Raw genomic sequence first — 22959 nt, forward strand, 5'->3', positions numbered from 1 at the left:
TCCCGCTCTTTACGTTAAAGGTTTTTTTAGTGCTTTTAAAAAATCCTCTGCTTCTAATTAAATGATCATCGTGTTCTAGGAGTCATGTTAAGACTTGGTTTAACATAAAGACTGTGGACAAACGGTTAAACCTTAGCGTAAAGAGCGGGGTATTGAGGCGGGGGTAGCCTTTATCAATAACGGAAAAATTTCTGCTCGTTTTAAATTTATACATTGCTTCTTTTTTTCAGTTCGAAAAAAATTTTATATTTAATTTCTGGTAATTTTTCAATTAATCCAGGGAAATCCTCGTCATGGAAAATTTTCCCCTTATCCAAAAAATTCCTCCATGGAAAGTACCTCCTGCGCAAAAAATCTTCAACTGCCACTCCAGGGAAATTACCCTTACCAATTCCTTCCTCGCTGCTAATTCCCCCTAAAAAAATTCCGACTATTCTGCTTGAAAAATACTCAGTAGCATAATTTCATTAAAAAAAAAAACACTGCTTATTTATATTACTTCTGATCGTTTTTTCAAGTCATGTCAATAATCTTCTCACGTGAAAAATTTTTCTTGTAAATCCTCCCACCCCCAATGGAAAGTTTCTCCTGCGGAAAATTTTCGCACGGAAAATTTCTCATCACGATAATTCCCCCATGTAGTATTTCTACCGCAGAATAACCCTTACTTTACTTTTAGGGGTTGTCACTTTACTTTACAACTGAAAACTGAAAATAAGAAAGAACTAATAAGAATTAAACTGAATATATGATATATAATTATATAAATTTCTGAAAGCTCAGCAGTTCAAGATCTAATTCCTTCTTTAAAATTCTATAATTTTTCATTGCGGGAATACTCACTTCTCCCTCTCTTTCTCAATTTTCCTCTCTGTCTCTTTCTCAATCTATCTAGCTCTCTCTCTCTCTCTCTCTCTCTCTCTCTCTCTCTCTCTCTCTCTCTCTCTCTCTCTCTCTCTCTCTCTCTCTCTCTCTTCTCTCTCTCTCCTTCTTTTGTTTTTAAATTCACTTAATATCTGGAAATGCAACTGAAATATGATTTTCCAACGATTAAATAAGATCAAATGACTCTTCAATATATCTACTGTCAAAAAATGTGGTGCCATATCACTGGTAACTGCTGATGAAAAAAGGAAATTTGACCCTCTATATACATTCGATATCTTGACCTTCTTATTTTTTCTATGACCTTCTTTTCAATTTTTAAGGTACTTGTATGATATACCCCCTACCTAATATTCTTCTAATATGTTCCTCTGACGCTCAATTCTAATGAAATATACTAAAGTAAGATAAAAATGTAATACTTTAGAAAAAATTGGGCTATATATATGCAAATTGGTGGGGGGGTAGGGTATAGCGGGTGTGTATGCCTAATGTGTTAAGTATATTTATTCTACATATTTTGTAGAAAGAATTGTTTTTTAACTTCACACGTCCGAATACTTTGCCTCCCCCCTCCTATTGTGCAAATATATAGCCCAAATTATAACTTTTTCATCTATTCTGTCACTTTTCTTTGTCTTGTTTGACGCTAAACTGAAAGAAACTACCGAAAAAACCGGTTCTATTATGCGTCAATGAATGAATAACTTGAGCGGTGGGGGGGTTTATCACACAAGTTAGCATTTGCATTTCTCATGCATATTTCATGTATTTCACCTTTCTAGCATCAGGTACATTGAAGAGGACATTGTCACTAAGTGGCTTATCAACAGCAATTGATTACTTGCATATCAATAAACAAATGGTGCTCCCATTTATCCCACCGAAATTTCCAGCCCAGTTATCAAATGATAACAGACTGATAAAGCCTTCTGAATACTTGAAATCGCTTAATTCGAAAAAGACATTTAGAAAACTAAGTGAAACGAACAGCTTGAATATGGAAATTCTTGATGAAAGAGATGGAGATGAGAATAATTCTTCCAGTTATGACGAAGAGGTAAATTTTTTTTTTCGTTCTACAGCGATTTTTATAGGGGCGTCTGCAAAAGGGAAAGAATGGTAGCGTAATGCATTTTTGATAACTCCTTTAAACATTAGGTTAGCATCATACCAAATAACGTGGATCTGTTGTTTAAAACAGATTTGTAGAAACAGACAGCTCTTTTCTTAAGATGAACTTAATGGGCAAATATCAGTGAAAACTGAAAAATAAAAAAATATATCTGAAAAACAAAAATATGTAACCTACTGTATCATCATACCATTTAGAAATCAAACACACATTGGATACATTGACATTAGTTTGAAACTTACAATATATGCTTGAACTTCTTTACCATTTTATTAGTTGAAGTAGATGGGGTAAAACCCAGTGGGAGTCCAATGGTGACTAAGTAAAACCCGTTAGGCCTGCAAACTCAATGAACGTAATAATCCAGAGTTGGTTCTGATATGTGTGAGGCCAATAAATTATTATTAGAAATAAAAATATTACATTGGAGCTGCCAAATCTTTTATTAATTTATGAATTATAACATTAAATTTATGCAAATGATTTCATCCAAAAATCCAGAGTTTTGCATAAAAAAGTTATGCAAACAATCAATGCAAAAATTTGTACATATTTTTCCTTCTTTTCCTTTTTTTCCTTATTTCTTTATTTATAACTACACAAAGAATGTATGCTTCTGCAACAATGTGCTTTGTGGTGAGGGGGGTTGAGAAGGGTCAGAAATACAGATAATACAAAAGTAAGAATATGATGCAGAAATAGTAAATATTTACAGGAAGAATTATAAAATATCGTTGTTTTTAGGGAGGATAGGGGGCGTTTAGGTCTGAAGCCTCCTCGACACTCTTTTTTATGACATATATGCCCACCTGTACAATTTTTTTTAATTTTATTCGGTTAAAGATAAGTGATAAACGAAAATAACTTAAAGCTGATGGCTTCTTTTTACCCAAAAATAATCTCTAATTCTATTTAGGAAACTCATTTGGGGAGTTACAGAATACATCGCTTTTTTTTCAAATCTTACTAGCTCCAATCACAAAGCTTTATTGAAAATACGTTTCCTTGCTATTAGATTTCACTTCCCCTCCGTCGAAGAAAGATCTTTTACCACCTCCCTAATGAGAGCGTTCTAATGAAAACGCTTTGATTCATTGAGCCAAAAGTTTATATTCCTGGTTGACAAGTGTATATTTGAATAATATTCTTTTTCGTATTTCGCATAATCCGTTATAGGTAAATTTAGCACACATTAAGAGATATTTTTAAAACTTTTAATGAAAATGACCCCCCTCCCCATGTTTCTTTGACTGAGTGTCGGGTTTCGCTCCCCCTTTGTCAAAAAATTTAACACTCCCCAGTTTAACTGTAAGCTGTAGAACATATTTTCCCAAGCAATTCATGTCACCATGACAAATTACGGATGGCACACTGCACCCTGAAAAATATGTTTTAAATCCATTGCTTTATGTTTTTGCAAATTATCCTAAACGTGATACACCATGGCAAATAACGCCACCTTGGGAAACCAAGGATGGTACACAACACCCTCTGGTGCCCCTTGTCATTCCCTTCCCTTGTCAGAGGGCAGCCTCTGGTACCCCTCATCATTTGTAAGACATTTTCCAGATATTTTTTGTTCAAAATCATGCTATGGAAAAATTATGGATGGCACTCGGCACCCTTTGGCACCCTTCCTCACTCGAAAGGCATTTTTAGATATTTTCATGGTAAAAATATGCTTTAAATCCATTGGTTTATGTTTTCGCAAACTATCCTAAACATGATACACCATGGCAAATCACGCCGTAATGGGAAACTAAGAATGGCACACGATATCCTCGGGCATCCCTTGTCATTCCTAAGCCATTCTTTTTCAGGTATTTTTACTGTTAAAAATATGCTTTAAATCCATTGACTCTTATTTTTGCAAGCCAACCCTCCTTGATACACCATGACCATTCGCGCCACCTTGCCACACTTTAACTACCTTTCAGGCACCATCTGACACCCCTCGTCATACCTAAGACAATTTCCAGACGTTTTTTAGTTAAAAATTATGCTATAAATTCAGTGAGACATGTTTTCTTTCATGACACACCATGTTGTTTCACAACTCCTTGCCACACTGTGACTGGCCCTCAGACACCCCTCATTATTCCTAAGGCATTTTTCAGATTTTTTAAATAATATGATATCCAATTCCACTTCCTAAACTTCTGTTCCGGATCCCATAGTTTTGTATTCCACTTATTCCGTTCCAAGCTCCATCAGTTTCAGTTCCAATTACCAGTTCCACTGATTCTGGTTCTGTAATTTCTGGCTCTGCCACTTCTGTCCCCGATTCCAAGGTTCCGATTCCAATAATTCCACCCGAGTTCCACCAATTCCAAGACGCCAACATCATAATGTATATCTTATCCAGGTGACGAAACTGCGACCTATGTAAAAATAATGTCGTAACAGACGGTGAAACAGCAAGTAAAATAAAACGGGCGTTGACAGACAATATCACTATAGAATATAAGGATAATTGATGAAAAAAGCACCGGCGGACGTTAATAGTACCATCACGGAAATGGTGAAGATGAAGTATTTCAAGAAAGTGTGTGTTCAAGATAAAGTTATTGTAACATTGAATGCTCGCAAAGAGAAATATTTGAATTATGAAACAACCATTAATGGAAATCGTATTGGAAATGTATGCTTTCGTTTTCATGACAGTGAGGTGCTACATTCTTATGGAGTGGCCAAGAATTTCTACCATGAAAATGGTGGATATGCGAGAGTAACACTTCCAGAGATGATAGTGCTTAAAGAGAATGCAAGTCTGCAACTTTTAGTTGATGACGAAGGAAAACTTCTTGCTACTGTTGCTGGTAACACCTTACCTGTTGATAGATCCTATCACCATGTTTCGAAACAAATGATGAGAAGGAGTCAAATATAGGGCAACACGTTTCCGATTAAAGACCCAAAAGTGTATTTTATGCCTGTGTAGCCAAGCTGGAATGCATTTTATCGTTAGTTGTTGGTTCAAATGACATTGTTAATGACATTGTGGATTCAGTTCATTCAAGCTCTCCGTCATTTTAAATCTATTATCGTGAGCAAATCTTTTTGTCGACTGCTTGTGATCGTTATTCAAATTGAGAAGACAAAAAAGACAAGCTTACTGATTTGGAATCCATCCCCGATTCTACTGATAATTCAGGATCACATAATTCTCTTCAAAGTTTATCAAATAGTTTCCTATTTGTATCTTCAACCATAAAAGATATTCAGCGTAAAATTCTATCTTTCCAAAATGAAATGAGTTATACTCGTACTGATTTTTATCCGGAACTGAGGCTTCAGAAACCGCTGAAAATTTTATTTTCAATTGTTATTCGATATTCAAACCAAATTAAAACTGATGTGCCAGAAATTTGATAATTACTCTTTGCTATAAATCCCCTCTACCACGCAGCTTGACCATTCCACTTTACAATTGTTGCATCAGACCCGTCACCGAGCCAGCTGCATGGTGGTGCTCCAAATATGTTGCTGGGACCACTTTAAAAGATTCATAATAAATTTAATAGGGCCATTTCAGTCGTTCCCACGACTCTCCAATCTTTTACTGAAATGCTTGATGTAGCATCGACGGCAGTTTTCAAGTTGTGTCCCCGATTATCTAATCGACAAGACACATACAGGGGCACACTGCTTGGCTCAATTATCTTAAGGTTGAAACATTGAATTCAGAGTGCACGAAGGATATCTTTATTTTCTTTATTATCTGTATTAAGGAGTGCTTTATTTTACGTTGCCCTTCAATTTGGAAGGACCTTCCTGTTGAATTTATCCCTAATAGTTTTCTTGTCGACTCCTTCAACAGAAGATTTAGCAGTCATCTGAAACTGTCTTGCACACTGCAGTTGGAATCACTCATTTAAAAAAAATCAAATTGTTTATTTTGTACACATTGGTTTAGAACTTTTGTTTTTAGAATGCAACCACTGGTCAAGGTTTGTTCTTTTATCACCATGAACAGTATGACACGTCATACCTTGTATACAAGAGGCATAGCTTGCTGAAAACCCATAATTTCATTTCTCTTGAGTTGAACAGCCTGGAGAAACAGACTAACATTGCACGTTAAACTTAGTATTTTGAAGCATTGTTTTTATAGCAAAATGGGATTACCATGCATAAAGTTTAATAAAAGTAGTATTTATAGCCAAATAAGTGTACTATAGCTTGTACCCAAGGTTTATAATTTATTATAAACTTGTATATTTATTTCAATCGTGTTAAACAATCTAACAAAACTAACTACTTTTCCATTTGGTATAAAATATATTTTCTTTCTGTTGTAGTAGTCTCCATAGCAAATGAGGAATATTTAATTAAAAACTTAATGCTGAGAGCATTTTCTTATCCCATAAACATCTTTAATAATACTTAGGGCGCTCAGCCGGGTCATTACGAAGACTTTGAGGAACCAACTTTATTCTTTCTGTTTCTCTTCGTTCAATATTCTAAACGGATATTTTTTTGTGAGAAAACTATTAAGAGGGGATGGTTCTTATCTAGAGGATACTGAAAGAGAATAATAATTCAACTAAATGCACGAGTGGCATCCAAACTTTGAGTCCCTGTGGTGATGTAAAGAGTGGTACCATATTTTTGTCCTTTTTGTTTCAGCTTTGACGAATTCAACCTTTACTTACCATACATATATTACTTTCAATCCTTACTGTTCTCTGTAAAAGCCTAAGATATATTTTTGATCTAGCTTAAAACTAATATTTTAAACCAGTTTAGTTCAATCACTTTGTTCAAATTTGAATATTCTTGCAATATATGTCACTCTTCATTATTATATGAAATACATGAGTATTATTGTCCTATTACTATCATGAAATAATCATAATACAAAATAGATCTCTTATGGCCAATATATAATACAAAATAGATCTCTTATGGCCAATATATACACAGAAGTTATGTTTCCCACCCTTAAGCCTTCCCCCTGCCTACGCTACTAGAGTGAAGGATATAACATTAGAAAATATTTCACGGTATATAGTCTAGGCATTTTTCTTGACGGATCCCTCTTCTTTAAGTGCAGACTAAAATTGAATCGTGATGAGTCTATCACTGATAAATATCAAGTATTTAAAATGGGACCGGGACTTGTTGTAAACTCAAGAATTTTCTTGTAAAATAGAAAAACTTCCGAGACTTTGATTAGGGGACAAGTTTGCCAACTTTTTGGTCCATGAAAATGTCACCTGAGCATCCAAGAATGTGTAATTTTTAGCTAAAATATATCCGTCTCGAAATCTCGCACGAAACTCGTAGAAAAATGTAAACCCCTTAATTTAAAGAAAATCCTTTGCTTGCGACATTTCTAGCAACACCTGGATGCTCAAAAAAAGAAAAGAAAAAAAGTAAATAAAAAGCACTACATTGGTGAAAAGCGACATTTTTTTATCAAAAGATGCATCTAGTTTGGAAAATATTTCGTTTTATGTCAAAAATTTACAATATTTATCCCTTTTATGTCCCAAATTTCTAAAATGTGTCACTTTTTTGCCCTTTAATGTCACGGCGTCCCGACACATAGATATGTGTCATTTTGGCATTAAATATGTCCAGTTGGCAATCCTGTTAAGGGACCTCGCCTTTGCATGTGCTCGGCAAGTACTATGTGATCAAACAGTTCGTGGTAACGAACTGTAGTAAGGAGCGACCCGGTTCAATGGTAAACTCTAAAACAGGGAATTTTGATGCTAAAAGATACATCAAAAGAATCGGATTTTTATGCTGATTCTAAATATATAAGTTTCAACAAATTTAGTCTTTGTCATCAACAGTTACGAGCCTGAGAAAATTTGCCTTATTTTGGAAAATAGGCGGAAAAACCCCCTAAAAGTCATAGAATCTTAACGAAAATCACACCATCACATTTGCCGTATCAGAGAACCCTATAGCAAAGTTTTCAAGCTCCTATCTATAAAAATGTGGAATTTCGTATTTTTTGCCAGAAGACAAATCACGGGTGTGTGTTTATTTGTTTGTTTTTTTTTCCCCAGGGGTCATCGTATCGACGAAGCGGTCCTAGAATGTCGCAAGAGGGCTCATTCTAACGGAAATGAAAAATTATAGTGCCCTTTTTAAGTTACCAAAAAAATTGGAGGGCACCTACGCCCCCTCCCACGCTCATTTTTTTCTCAAAGTCAACGGATCAAAATTTTGAGATAGCCATTTTGTTCCGCATAGTATAGAAAACCATAATAAATATGTCTTTAGGAATGACTTACTCCCCCATAATCCCTGGGGGAGGGGCTGCAAGTTACAAACTTTGACTAGTGTTTACATACAGTAATGGTTATTGGGAAGTGTACAGACGTTTTCAGGGAGATTTTTTTTGGTTTGGGGGGTGGGGTTGAGGGGAAGGGGCTACGTGGGAGGATCTTTCCTTGGAGGAATATGTCATGGGGGATTATGTCAAAAGGGCGCCGGATTTTCTAACATTACTATAAAAGAACAATGAAAAAATAAACATGAAAACGTTTTTTCAATTGAAAGTAAGGAGTAGCATTGAAACTTAAAACGAACAGAGATTATTACGCATATAAGGATTCTAAAATACTTTAGCATAAAGAGCGAGGTATTTAGGAGAAGATAAATACCTCGCTCTTGATGCTAAAGCATTTTTAGTAATTTCAACTATTTATTCTACGGCCTTTCTAATTCAGGGGTCATTCTTAAAGAATTGGGACAAAACTTACGATTTAGTGGTATTAACGAGAGTACAAACCCCCTCGCATACATAATAAAAATATAAGAATATAAAAGTGTGTTACGTAAGTTAATTCTTAAGTTACGTATATTTTTTACTAATAAAAACGTTCGTTAAAAATTAAAAGTTCTAGTTGCCTTTTTAAGTAACCGAAAAATTGGAGGGCAACTAGGCCTCCTTCCCCACCCCTTATTTCTCAAAATCGTCTGATCAAAACTAAGAGAAAGTCATTTAGCCAAAAAAAGAATTAATATACAAATTTCATTTTAATAATTTGTGTGCGGAGAGCCAAAATCAAACATGCATTAGTTCAAAAACGTTCAGATATTAAGTAAAAAAAACTAGTTTTTCTAACTGAAAGTAAGGAGCGACATTAAAACTTAAAACGAACAGAAATTACTCCGTATATGAAATGGGTTGTCCCCTCCGCAATCCTTCGCTCTTTACGCTAAAGTTTGACTCTTTGCCACAATTCTACTTTTTAAAACAATTAAAAGCTTTAGCGTAAAGAGCGAGGGATTGCAGAGGGAAAAACCCATTTCATATACGGATTAATTTCTGTTCGTTTTAAGTTTTAATGTCGCTCCTTACTTTCAGTTAAAAAAACTAGTTTTTTTTATTTAATCTAAATAGGAATTACTAGGCTACATTTGAAGAACACTTGAAGTAATTATCACGTTTTTTCTCTCCGACCATATTTTTTCGTTGTTCTGTGAAATCTCAATTGTTCTGTGTTTTGTTTTATTTTTTTAATCAATTGTTGTAGCTCAACCTTTGATATCATCCCCACAGGCCATGTCAAATTTTTTAAGATTTATAAAAATGTCTCCATTTCAAAAGCAAAAAATTAAAAATTAAAAATTTTTGAGCTTAGCAGAGTGTTTGGTCAGAGTTTTGATATATATTCTCAAACTTGCCATTAAAAAATCTCTGTAAAATAAATAACCGCTAAAACAAATGCTATACACTGTATTTTTGAGAAAACAAATTTTAGAAAATTGTTTCACGGAAAGAGTCTGATATGAAAAAAGTACGATAGTAATGTCGGTTCCAGAGTAAAATTTTATATTAGCAGAAGAACAAATATTTCTTAATCCGAATATAGGTGTTTATCAGTAGAACCAACATTTAATAAATACTGCTAATCTCTGCTGAGTAAACACCTGAATTTTTGCAGTTTTAACGATTGCTGTTTTACCTGAGCTTCAACTACAACTACATGTGTCGAATTTCCCAAATTGGGGCAGTACGATTGGGATGGGGTACCCAAAATGGGTAGTGCGATTTAGAACGCTCAATAAAGACATCACCCAAAATAAAAAAAATTCTGGAAAAGTTTAATGGACGTTATCTGTTGAATATTGTATTGGGCCCACTTAAGTTTTGCTGAATGTGTTGTCTTTAGAGTCTATTTTTTCGAAATTAGTATTTGATATCTATTATAGATAGGAATAAAAACAACACATGTCACGTGACTCTTGTGTAGCTACAAGTCATGTCATATGTCACGTAGCCAGTCATGGATGCTAAAGATTTTACAATGGAGAATTAAGTATGATTCACATGAAGGTTAGCTAGAGATAGCCTAGTTTAGGCATAACCACTATCTAGTGATCATAAGTTACTTCATCTTTTATAATCAGCTCTGATTAGTCTAGAGTGATTATGGCCAGATATGGACATCTGGCTAAGAAGAACTGTGTGAACTGGGCTTTAGCAATAACAAAAAAAAGAATATATAAGAAAGATATTTGCAAAGTCTTTGCCATAGACCTAAAATTTCAAAATGTTTACAAGGCTAATCTCCCCTCCTTTACCGTGAAAAAGGATGGTAAAAATTCATGGGGTCTATCCTCAATCAAATTATTACGAAAGATAAAATTTGAAAAAATAATCTAATATGTTAAACAATGATAATGGCTATTACACTTTTTGAAGGTTATTCTTAATCAAACAGTTCGTGGTAACGAACTGTAGTAAGGAGCGACCTGGCTCAATAGTAACCAAAACTCTAAAAAATTGAATTTTGATATCAATAGCTACATCAAAAGAATCGCATTTTAATACTGATTTTAAATATATAAGTTTCATGAAGTTTAGTCTTAGCCATCAAAAGTTACGAGCCTGAGAAAATTTGCCTTATTTAGGAAAATAGGGGGAAACACCCCCTAAAAGTCGTAGGATCTTAACGAAAATGACACCATCAGATTCAGCGTATCAGAGAACCATACTGTAGAAGTTTCAAGCTCCTATCTACACAAATGTGGAATTTTGTATTTTTTTGCCAGAAGACAAATCACGGGTGCGTGTTTATTTGTTTTTTTGTTTTTTTTTTCTTTTCCCCAGGGGTCATCGTATCGACCAAGTGGTCCTAGAATGTCGCAAGATGGCTCATTCTAACGGAAATGAAAAGTTCTAGTGCCCTTTTTAAGTGACCAAAAAAATTGGAGGGCATCTAGGCCCCCTCCCACGCTCATTTTTTCCCAAAGTCAACGGATCAAAATTTTGAGATAGCCATTTTGTTCAACATAGTCGAAAACCATAATAACTATGTCTTTGGGGATGACTTACTCCCCCGCGATCCCTGGGGGAGGGGCTGCAAGTTACAAACTTTGACCAGTGTTTACATATAGTAATGGTTATTGGGAAGTGTACAGACGTTTTCAGGGGGATTTTATTTTGTTTGGGGGTGGGGATGAGGAGAGGGGGCTATGTTGGAGGATTTTTTCTTGGAGGAATCTGTCATGGGGGAAGAAAAATTCAATGACAAGGGCGCAAGATTCTCTAGCATTACTATAAGAAAACAATGAAAAATAAACATGAAAACGTTCTTTCAAATGAAAGGAAGAAGTAGCATTGAAACTTAAAACGAACAGAGATTATTACGCATATGAGGGGTTCTAAAAATACTTTAGCATAAAGAGCGAGGTATTTAGGAGGAGATAAATACCTTGCTCTTTATGCTAAAGTATTTTTAGTAATTTCAACTATTTATTCTACGGCCTTTCTGATTCAGGGGTCATTCTTAAAGAATTGGGACAAAACTTACGATTTAGTGTAAAGAGCGAGGTATTAACGAGGGTACAAATCCCCTCGTATACATAATAAAAATATAAGGTTTTGAAAGTTTGTTACGTAAGTTAATTCTTAAGTTACGTATATTTTTTACTAATAAAAACGTTCGTTAAAAATTAAAAGTTCTAGTTGCCTTTTTAAGTAACCGAAAAATTAGAGGGCAACTAGGCCTCCTTCTCTACCCCTTATTTCTCAAAATCGTCTGATCAAAACTAATAGAAAGCCATTTAGCCAAAAAAAGAATTAATATACAAATTTCATTTTAATAATTTATGTGCGGAGAGCCAAAACCAAACATGCATTAATTCAAAAACGTTCAGAAATTAAATAAAAAAAAACTAATTTTTTTAGCTGAAAGTAAGGAGCGACATCAAAACTTAAAACGAACAGAAATTACTCCGTATATGAAATGAGTTGTCCCCTCCGCAATCCCTCGCTCTTTACGCTAAAGTTTGACTCTTTGCCACAATTCTACTTTTTAAAACAACATAAAGCTTTAGCGTAAAGAGTGAGGGATTGCGGAGGGGACAACTCATTTCATATACGGAGTAATTTCTGTTCGTTTTAAGTTTTGATGTCGCTCCTTACTTTCAGCTAAAAAAATTAGTTTTTTTTATTTATATCAATAAAATGGAATGAAAATGAATGAAAAATAGTAAAGCTTTTAATTACGACAGTGAAGAAAATGTCTCTTTTCATTACCATAATAAAAGGTTTTATAGTCTGTATATTTTTATTCGATTTATTTGTAAATGGAGAGGTATTTTTGTCTCAGAAATAATTTGGATTTTATGCAATGGTTTCTTTAGATCCAAAACTCACGACAAAAATCCAAAGTTTCTAAAGAGTAGCAGTCAAGTTTTTTAATTTAGTTAAAAAAAAATTTATCTGATGTAAAAGAGAAGTCTAGAAGAGGCTGTATCTTGAAAAAGAGAGCTTACCATCAAAAGAGTGGTGGGAATTCTTGAAACCAGCAGAAAATATTTCACACAGGAAATAAAGCCTAAAAAGGGAATAAATTGCCATGCATAAAGAAATCAGCGTCAAGTTAAGAGTAATCCGTGATTAAGGTAGGACTTTTCAATAAAAAAAAGGAAGTGAAAAAACATCAAGATAGTCTTTTTAACCTTTGTCAAATTTAACCTTTATCAAAGAGTGGGCAGTTTCTTATTAAAATGCTTTACTGAAATATAGCGGTGAGAAAAAGCTATTATAAATTGGTGGTTGTTAGGTGTTTTAGTTAATGGGGACTCCTAAGGGGGGGAGCTTGTTATTCCCAATATTTCACAACAAAGAAAATTCATTTTGACATTTATCCGGCCATGTGCGTCTTTGTCAAGTCAAACGGGAGAAAATTTACGCTCAAAAAATGACAAAGTAGGGATAATTAACCATAGCCTTGGGTTCGTTTTAAACAAAATGCGTCGGATCTCGCGATAGTTTGAAAGTTTCCCAACCTTTTGTCGCTTATTTTTACTGTTTTAATGAAAAAACTAAGGCCGTCTTTCTCTTTTTAATACTTTTTACCAGCTGCTGGAAAACCTAGCATTCTGGTAGGAATTTATTTAATACAGCATATCCTTGGGGAAATCCATGAACGTAAAGGAGCCGCTATGGAATTAAGTCTAGCATGACAAATGGCAACTGTTTTGTTGATTATATCACGTCTTAGATTTAAAAATGTAAAAAATATATGTATTTTTCTTCTCACGTAAAAATATATGGATTTTTTCTTCTCAAATATGTGGATTCTCTTTCTCACGTTTTTGGTTTTTTCAGAAAAACAGATCGGAAAGGGAATGGATCTGATGGGATTTATAAAAAAAGCTTTTAACATGCTAATCAATAAGGCTGCACTAAGCTTTGTCGAGTAAAAATAGGTTATTGCAGCAGTTCATGGAAACAAACTGTAAGCAAAGAATGACGCCCATACCAACAGTAACTGAGTTCTAAAAAAAGCAAATTGTGAAACAATGTAAATATTAAAAGGATCTCCAGTTTATGCTGATTTCAAAATGTAGATTTTGTAAAGTTTAAAGGTGGCCATCAAAAGTATTTAGGATTAATAAATTCACATTATTTCAGAAAATGGGAGACAAACCATCAAAAATGATCCAATCTCGCTGCAAATTACACCATCAAATCCACAGTTCCCAACAACCCCATCAAATAAATTTAGACACCATTTTTACAGTCCCCTTCTAAAAGTGCCGTTCTGGATATTGTTATTGGAAAAATTCTGGTAATGATAAATTTGCTCCTTTACCCTAGGTTTTGAGAAACATATTTTGCTCCTCTGTAAATTTCCTTGAGTAGACACCACTGACTAAGGACTGTCGTGTCAAAACAGTGGTCAATGGTCGTTTTTCAAAAGAATTGACGGTTCTTGTATTCTTTTAACATTCTAGAGTGATTGGAGGGCTACTAGGCCCCTCCCCTTTCCTATTCAAATCTAATATCCATTGCACCCAAAAATGGCGTCCCGTCAAAGTTTCAACGTAGCCGTTTTAATAAGAAGTGTAAAAAAAGTCTCCGAATGAAGCAAAGCCCGTGCAGACATCAGGGCATGTGCCGAGGGCTATGAAAAATCGCCCGTTCTGTACAAAAGGATTTGGGTATGAATCTTCAAAGAAATGTTGGCTTGTGATATTATTTTGAACTCAAGATTTTACTATAAAATGCTATAATTTTTTTTGGCGAACGGACCCTAACTTATACAAACGGCAGATGCAAAAGTTTGTCAGTGATTTAATTCAGAAAGGTGAGATTGTTGTATTATGGCCTAATGACGTCAGTTAGGAGGGGGGTAAATATTTGTTTTCCTAGATTGTTTTCTTCCACTCTATACTTTTAAAAATATTCTTGGGGGGTGATTTCATTGAAAATAATGAAAAAAACCCACTGAGATCTTGAGAAGTACATCTGCCTCCCTCTTCTAGATTTTCGTGGATTAGCGCCACTATTTTGGCCTTGGGTTCTACCGCGACGAAGCATGATGTGAGATTGGTAGTGAAAATAGTAATTCAAATGAGAAAGAATAGATTATTGTCTGCAAAAAGTATGGTTCTGGAAGCAAACTTCCATAAATACTCTCGATGTGATTGTAAAGTTAGTAAAAATAAGAACGGACATTAAGTTTTAGCTTGATTTTTTAAAATTAAGTCCAGAATAATATAAATACTCAAAACGAACGGAAGTGATCCAATGCATTACTTCAATCTCCCGCTCTTCACGATAAATTTTTTTTCAACCAAACCTAAGAAAATGAATGCTCTAAAACAGCATTCACGTGCAAGTCCACCAAGACTTTTATGACCGGATTTCGTACCGGACTCTATATGTGAATTAAATAAAAAAAAACTAGTTTTTTTTAACTGAAACTAAGGAGCGACATCTGAAACTTAAGACGAACAGAAATTACTCCGTGTATGAAAGGGGCTGTTCCCTTCTCAACGCCCCGCTATTTACGCTAAAGTTTGACTCTTTCTCTCAATTCTACTTTATTAAACAGCAAAAACTTTAGCGTAAAGAGCGGGGCGTTGAGAAGGGAGCAGGCCCTTTCATACACGGAGTAATTTCTGTTCGTTTTAAGTTTTAATGTCGCTCCTTACTTTCAGTTTAAAAAACTAGCTTTTTATTTAATTTCTGAACGTTTTTAAATTAATGCATGTTTGATTTTGGCTCTCCGCACATAAATTATTAAAATGAAATTTGCATATTAATTCTTATTTTTGGCTAAATGGCTTTCTCTTAGTTTTGATCAGACGATTTTGAGAAATAAGGGGTGAGGACGGAGGCCTAGTTGCCCTCCAATTTTTCGGTTACTTAAAAAGGCAACTAGAACTTTTAATTTTTAACGAATGTTTTTATTAATAAAAAATATACGTACCTTAAGAATCAACTTACGTAACAAAATTTAAATTCTTATATTTTTTTACGTATATGAGGGGGTTCGCCCCCTCATCGATACCTCGCTGTTTACACTAAAGCTTGAATTTTGTCCCAATTCTTTAAGAATGACCCCTAAATCACAAAAGCCGTAGAACAAATAGTTGAAATTATTAAAAATAATTCAACGTAAAGAGCAAGGTATTGAGGAGGAAACAAACCCCCTTATATGCGTAATAATTTCTGTTCGTTTTAAGTTTTAATGCTGCTCCATACTTCCAGTTGAAAAAACTTTTTTTTTTATTTATTTTCTCATTTTTTTTTTAAATAATGTTAGAAAAGTCTGCGCCCCCTTCATGGGAATTCTATTCCCTTATGATAAATTCCTCCATGGAAAGATCCAAACATGTAAACCCCCCCTCTGAACCCCCTCACACCGCAAAAAAACCTGAAAACGTCTGTACACTTCCCATTAACCATTACTATATGTAAACAATGGTCAAAGTTTGTAACTTGCAGCCCCTCCCCTAGCGACTGTGGGGGAATAAGTCATCCCCAAAGACATAGTTATTATGGTTTTTGACTATGCGGAACAAAATGGCTGTCTCAAAATTTTGATCCGTAGACTTTGGGAAAAAATGAGCGTGGGAGGGGGCCTAGGTACCCTCCAATTTGTTTTGTGACTTAAAAGGGGCACTTGAGCTTTTCGTTTCTGTTAGAATGAGCCCTATTGCGACATTCTAGGACAACTTGGTCGATACAATGACCCCTGGGGAAAAGAAAAAAAAACAAATAAACACGCACCCGTGATCTGTCTTCTGGCAAAAAATACGAAATCCCACATTTTTGTAGATAGGAGCTTGAAATTTTTGCTATAGGGTTCTATGATACGCTGAATGCGATGGTTTGATTTTACCCCTATCTTCCAAAATAAAGGCACCTTTTCTCAGCCTCGTAACTTTTGATGACAAAGACTAATTTATTGATGAAACTTATATATTTAACATCAGCATGAAAATCTGATTCTTTTGATGTATCTTTTAGCATCAAAATTCCGTTTTTTAGAGTTTTGGTTACTATTGAGCCGGGTCGCTCCTTACTACAGTTCGTTACCACGAACTATTTGACAAGAACTGCCTGGATATTAATGTCTGGATAGACGCGTGTCTAGACATCCATTTGAACGCCTCTTAAGGAAGCAGCATTAATGATGATAATGATGATAAAGCTCGTTTATTTTTTCACAATTTCTCAAGAAAGGAAGGGTTTACTTATTTGCATTTCTTGGAACAATAAAAGGTGCTCCAGTACAATCCAAACAAACTCGAGAAATGAAGTTAGGTTAATCATAATAAAGTATGTCAAAACATGATGAAAATATAATACTATAGTTTATATAGTAATATAATCTGAGCTATATATTTACAAATTAGGGGTGAGGGTGGGGGTAAATTAACCTAACCTAGCGTAACCTTACCCCACCCCCGCTAATATGCAAATATATAGCCCAAATTATACAAGTCCAATGCATTCTGTCACGCGTCATTTTTTTTTGTCTTTGTGGCTGTAAAACCGGTTATCTTTATCTTTCATTAAGCAAACTTCTCGAGTGTGTTATGGATTGTACGGGAGTACCCGATAAAATTTTTATTTCATGTGTTCCGAAAGGTTGTTGATAAATAAAACGGAAAACGCTCGTAATTACCAACTGGCAAAATTCTTCTTAATCTAAATACTTTTCGTTAAACCCTTTTTAAATTTATCGTAAACAGCGACGGGTTAGACTTTTGTTTTTGTTCTCTAATATAATATTGATAAGAATCAAACTACACAGCAAAAAAAAAAAAATCATTCAAAAATGATAAATTTAGTTGAGTTGTGATTTTACAGGGAAGCAGCTCACGTTCAGTAGCAACACCTCTGCCTGCGATTGTGGAAGATGAAGACAGGCCGCAGACAAATGGTCACTTACCTTTAACTCCACGCCCTTCTACTGCAAGTACAGCACCAATACCAACAATAAGTGTTATTGAACTACAAAGTGTGCAGCTAAAGAAAATAGACAAACTGAGTAGGACTGTGTCAGCCCCCTCTAGATCTACAGGTAGTCAACGTTTTATCTTAATTTTTTTAGTCAAAACAATTGGAAAATTGAGATGATAAATATTGATTTAGATAGACATCAATGTATAGTTAAACCGTTTTAGAATAATAATTATTTGTTAATTTTTCTTGTGAGTAGTCCTAAACGATAAAAAAAAGTCTGTGATCCTTCTTCTGGCCAATAATATTAAAATTCTACATTTTTGCAGATAAAATCTTTAACCCACTACAGTAGTGCTCTCTGATCCGCTAAATCTGATCGTATGATTTTCATTAAGACTCTTTGACTTTTAGGGGGTGTTTCCCTTCTGTTTCGAAAATCAGGCAAATTTTCTCAGGCTCGTAGCCTTTGATTGGTAACACTAAACCTAATAAAATGTATATATATTTGGAATCAGCATAATAAGCCGATTTTCTTTATATATCTATTGGTTTAATTTTTTTTAGAATTCTGGATACTATTGAGCTGCGTCGCACTTTACTTACAGTTCCTTCACACGAACTGTAAAGCTTATAGCACTTTAAAAAAAGCTTCTTATTCTAATTAAATGACCCTTGTGTTTCAGTTGCTGCTCCTAATAAATTGGAAAAAGGGTCAAAATTTAGCCTAAAGAGCAAGGTATTGAGGAGAGGGCAACCCGTCATATACGGAATAATTTCTGTTCGTTTTGCGTTATAATGTTGCTCCTTACTTTGAAATAAAAAACTTGTTTTTTTATTTAATTTATGATCGTTTTTCAAATAACGCCAATAAATCTGGCTAACACTCCATGAAATATCCCCCCTTACGGGAAACTTCTTTTTGGAAATTTCCCCCCTCGTAATGTGCAAGTTTCCTCTAGACAGTTCCATCGTCGCTGAAAATCCCACTCCCTACGAAGAATTTCTTGCGGATGATTCAGCCTGAAAAGTTTTCCTTACCATACTTACATTTTAAAAAGACTTTAATTTAAAATAGGTTCTCGATGACTCTGGAAGTGCCCCCTTCAATGGAAATTTTTTCTTGGAAACCAAAACTCGCGAAAAACAGCCCCTGGGTAATTATGCCGGAGCATCTCCACGTGCAAAATTGAGTTGGCAAAAATAATGTGAGACAATTAGCAAGAATTTCGATTAGGAGTTCTTTCAAATCTCCTAAGTGTAAAATCTACCCTGGAAACCCCCCCCCCCCCAGAAATTTCCCTCCGCAAGGAAAATTATCCCTATGGCAAACTACCCCAAGCACAAAGTCCCCCCAAATGTCTGTATACTTCCCAATAACGATTACTATGCGTAAACAATGGACAATTTTCATAACTTATAGGCCCCTCCCTAAGGGCTGCAGGGGGTCATTTTACCGTTGAAGACACAGCTATTGGATCCTTAAAATATAATAAACACAGGGCTGTATCCTGGAGTTTTTTGGGGGGGAAAGTTTACAAAATATTTTTATCGGGAGGGGGAGGGTTACAAAAAAAATTTAAAAACTCGTCGAAATTTGTTATATTAAATTTGTTATAATTTATATTTTTTACATTTTTTACGAGCCAATGAACATTTTAGGAGGGGGGGGGGGGAGGGTTCAAACTAATGTTTCCAACTGGTGACGTCTAAAAAGACTGCAAATCAAGGCCAAAAAAGAGTGATTTTTGCTCAAAAAGAGTGCAAGTCAAAAAAGTTGTGCATTCCCTCTTCTGAATCCGTTAGAGTGCATTTAACACGAAATGTGCGGAAGTTGGCAACCCTGCTCCTTATGTTGAATGCACTTTAGACGAATATACCGACTACTGACGTTTAACACGAATGAAAATTGACACCCAAGTGACCCCCCTTACTTGCAGTGTGTTACCACGAACTGTAAGTATTCTAACTGAGTTATGTTCTTGTCGGGCAGCTATCGAAAATAGGTGGAAATTTTAATGAAAAATCCATTTCAAAGTGTTAGGCTTACTAACTATAGATATTTGTGGGTGGAGTAGGGTCGAACTACTGCGCCAAGAAAGGAATGCTGTTATGGAAATCTGTTGGGAAAAGCATTGACATCACTGACAGAGATAAAGTCATCAGTCTACGCTAGGCAGGATTCAATATTTAGACAATTTTTTCACAGGAAAATAAATAGAAACCTTGAAGCTTAAAAAAAAGCTCTTAAAGCTTTTTTAAAAGCTTTTTTAAAGCTATTTTTAAAGCTCTTATGAAATCGCAAGTTAAACTTTAGCGTAAATATCAGAGTCCTAATGGGCTAGCAGACCCCCCCCCTCCAAAAAAGGAATAGAATAACATACGTTCTATATAAGTTCTACAAAGGTTTCAAGAAAATCCTTTAATTGAGAAATAATTTCCGCTAAGTAAAGCTAAAATTGAAACTTCTTAATTTGCAATTCTCTGGAAACTTGAGAACTGGTTCTCAGTTTTATTTACCCATTGTTGTGTTTCTCTACAAGCAAAAAAAAACTTTAACATGCGGCATAATCTATCAGAATTCATTAAGTAATACAAGAGAATCAAAATTTTGCCGAACGAAGCTAAAATCTTAATATCCGCTGGTACTCGTTTTCCGTTTATGTTTTCTATCAGGCAAATTTTTCAGGTTTTGGCTGAGAATTACGGCTTTCATATGAGTTTCTGAATAAGTTGCTCAAAAGTTTTGGATAAGTCTTGACAAAATCAACCTTTGGGTTGAGTCCCCCTAAAAACAAACAGCAGCTCTTGGTAATTGTAAAATTAAAATATTATTCTTGATCATTTATAAGATTATTGATTATTTGAGATCTTGATTATTTATAAGAATAATATTCTTATAAATAATAATCGCTAATGCAAATTTTTGTAATATTCCAAGTTAGTTTCGTCAAGAGTTTATGTTCAAGTATAACATGCACCATTTCTCCCGTCTGAAAATTCAAAAGGGAAAACTAAATACAGGTTATTGGAAAACGTTTTTTTTTTACCGGCAGTGGAAAAACGGCAGTACTTCTTTTTTTCATCCTTTCAAATTCCGCCAAACATCGAATCATGAGGGGTGGTGTGCTATACGAGGTCCCAAAACAGAAGGCATAAATCACGATCAAGCGAAAAATCCTTAACCAAGGAGATAAAAGATTGCATTTAATTTATAAATGCCTATACTTTTTTCTTTGTATAATCCATTGATACTAGCTCTTCTGTTTGCAAAGGCTACGTAAAATAAAAATTGAAAAAGTATGGAGTTAATTATAACTTTTTACACCGAAAAGTACATTCTAGTAACTTGGGTGCATACGAATATTTCTGAAATTTTATTTCAAATTGACTAACAAGCGGTGCTACGAATAAACTTTCAATGGCGGTAGAAGAAGGGTGGGGAGGGGAGCAAAAAATTTCCAAAATTAGCGTATGTTTGAAAAATCCTTTTTATTCTAGAAAACATTGCATTAAATCTGGAATATTATAGACTATCGCTTTCTTGTGTTTCCGATCTTCAATGGGGAGAGGCTGAATTTTCATCGCTTAATTCTTGTTTCAGGCAGACACCCTTGTTTTTAAGCCTTATTACAAGCGCTATTAACTCTCTGCTTGTTGTAGCAGTTCGTTTGTTTTTTCGCTCTGTTTTTTATCTTTAGAAAATTGCTTAATATCTTCGTTCTAGTTAATAAATCATCATTTAGCATTGGCACTTCTGCCGTGATTATTTTGGTTTTTTATATCTAAAATAGCAACTGAATGTGGCTTTTGCATTTTTGATTCACTAGCCTCGCTTGCAAAAATGTTCCAGCGATTTTGACAGACACTTTAATGAAAAGAGTTGGAGAATAAATAAAAATAAAATTGCATTTTGCGTACAAGAATTATAGTTTAGATTATTTCATTTTATCGATTAAGGATGTCTCGATTAGTTCAGTATTAAAGCTTAGTATTTAACCAGGACCCCTGTATTTGAGAATTAAAGAATGACAAACAGTGACATTTATTTTTCAGCAATTGAGAAACAGTCAACAAAAGCGGATTTAATTGCTGAGTTGAAAGTCTCGAAGAACATAGACGGAATAAGAAAGATGAAGGAAGACAAAATTAAAGAAGTTGTAAACGGAGAAAAGAAACGAGAGGAAGATATGAAGAAGGAATTTTCAGCCGAAAAGTTCGTACAAAAGGTATGCAACACGTGCTTAGCTTTTGCGAATATATTTTTATAACTACAGCGAAAGTGAATTGAAGCACATGCAATTAACAAATCTGTACAGTTGATTTAAAGTATAAAAAAACAACTATATATTAGGCATCCCATTAGCAGAGGAAGTAATACCATATAGTGGCATATTCATTCCTGAAAAGTCCTGTACTCCATAGAAGATAAATAGTTAATACAGACATTTATCTTAATGCTTGATTTAGTTAAGTTGATTCACTTGATTTTTCATGAAGTTGCGTTCACTAACAGACAATCGGCTATTATAAAGGAGGGCTGGTGGGTTCTTTCGTTGTTGGGGAAAGGGGTACCATGTTCCAAAAAGATTGCATTTGAATGTCCAAGTGTGCATATTTCCATGAGCCATTAGATAGATGTAAGGAGGAGTCCGCATGTGTGTGGTGGTGGGGGGTTATAATTAAATTCTTATCTCTCTTTGTCTTGGTTAGACCTGGGCGTGATTTGAAAAACTATCAGAAATTAAATAAATATACACGGTACTTTCAAATGAAAGTAAGGAGTTATATTAAAACTTGGAACGAATGGGTATTATTCTATATACAAGGAACCTTCCTCCTCTTCAACCCTCCACTTTTTTGAGATAAGGTTCGATTTTTGTCCAAATTTCTTAAGAATGATTGCTCAAAGCTGAAGGCCGTTGGATTTGAATGAGAGGGATTTCTAAGAAAAAATTAGTACTTTGGAGTAACGAGCGAGAGATTGAGTGAGATGTAGCCCCTCCAACATACGGAATAATTATTGTTTGTTTGAGTTTTAATTTTGCTCCTTGCTTTCGTGTGAAAGAAACCTTTTTTTTTATTTAATACCACTATGAAAATCTCGCCTAGTATTAACGCCATATCGCATGGTATTATCAAAATATTGTCTGGTATTATTCAAGTCTTGGCTGTTATTATCAAAATCTTGCCTGGTATCCAAGACCGTATTCAGGCAAGGAGATTTGACCCCCCCCCCTCCATCCTTAATTATTTGTCC

At 34.7% G+C, this 22959-nt stretch overlaps 1 protein-coding gene across 1 annotated transcript in view; it reads left to right on the forward strand.

Annotated features, from left to right (window-relative positions):
- LOC136027361 (uncharacterized) overlaps nucleotides 1-22959 on the forward strand; it is a 90082-nt gene that overhangs the window by 56574 nt on the left and 10549 nt on the right. Inside the window, exons 9-11 of the mRNA XM_065704528.1 lie at nucleotides 1671-1945; nucleotides 17607-17820; nucleotides 21756-21928. Of these exons, the coding sequence (XP_065560600.1) occupies nucleotides 1671-1945; nucleotides 17607-17820; nucleotides 21756-21928 (662 nt within the window). The remainder of the gene's footprint in view (nucleotides 1-1670; nucleotides 1946-17606; nucleotides 17821-21755; nucleotides 21929-22959) is intronic.

This window comes from Artemia franciscana, chromosome 5 (assembly GCF_032884065.1).
Source record: "Artemia franciscana chromosome 5, ASM3288406v1, whole genome shotgun sequence".
In the NCBI taxonomy this organism is placed as follows: Eukaryota; Metazoa; Arthropoda; class Branchiopoda; order Anostraca; family Artemiidae; genus Artemia; species Artemia franciscana.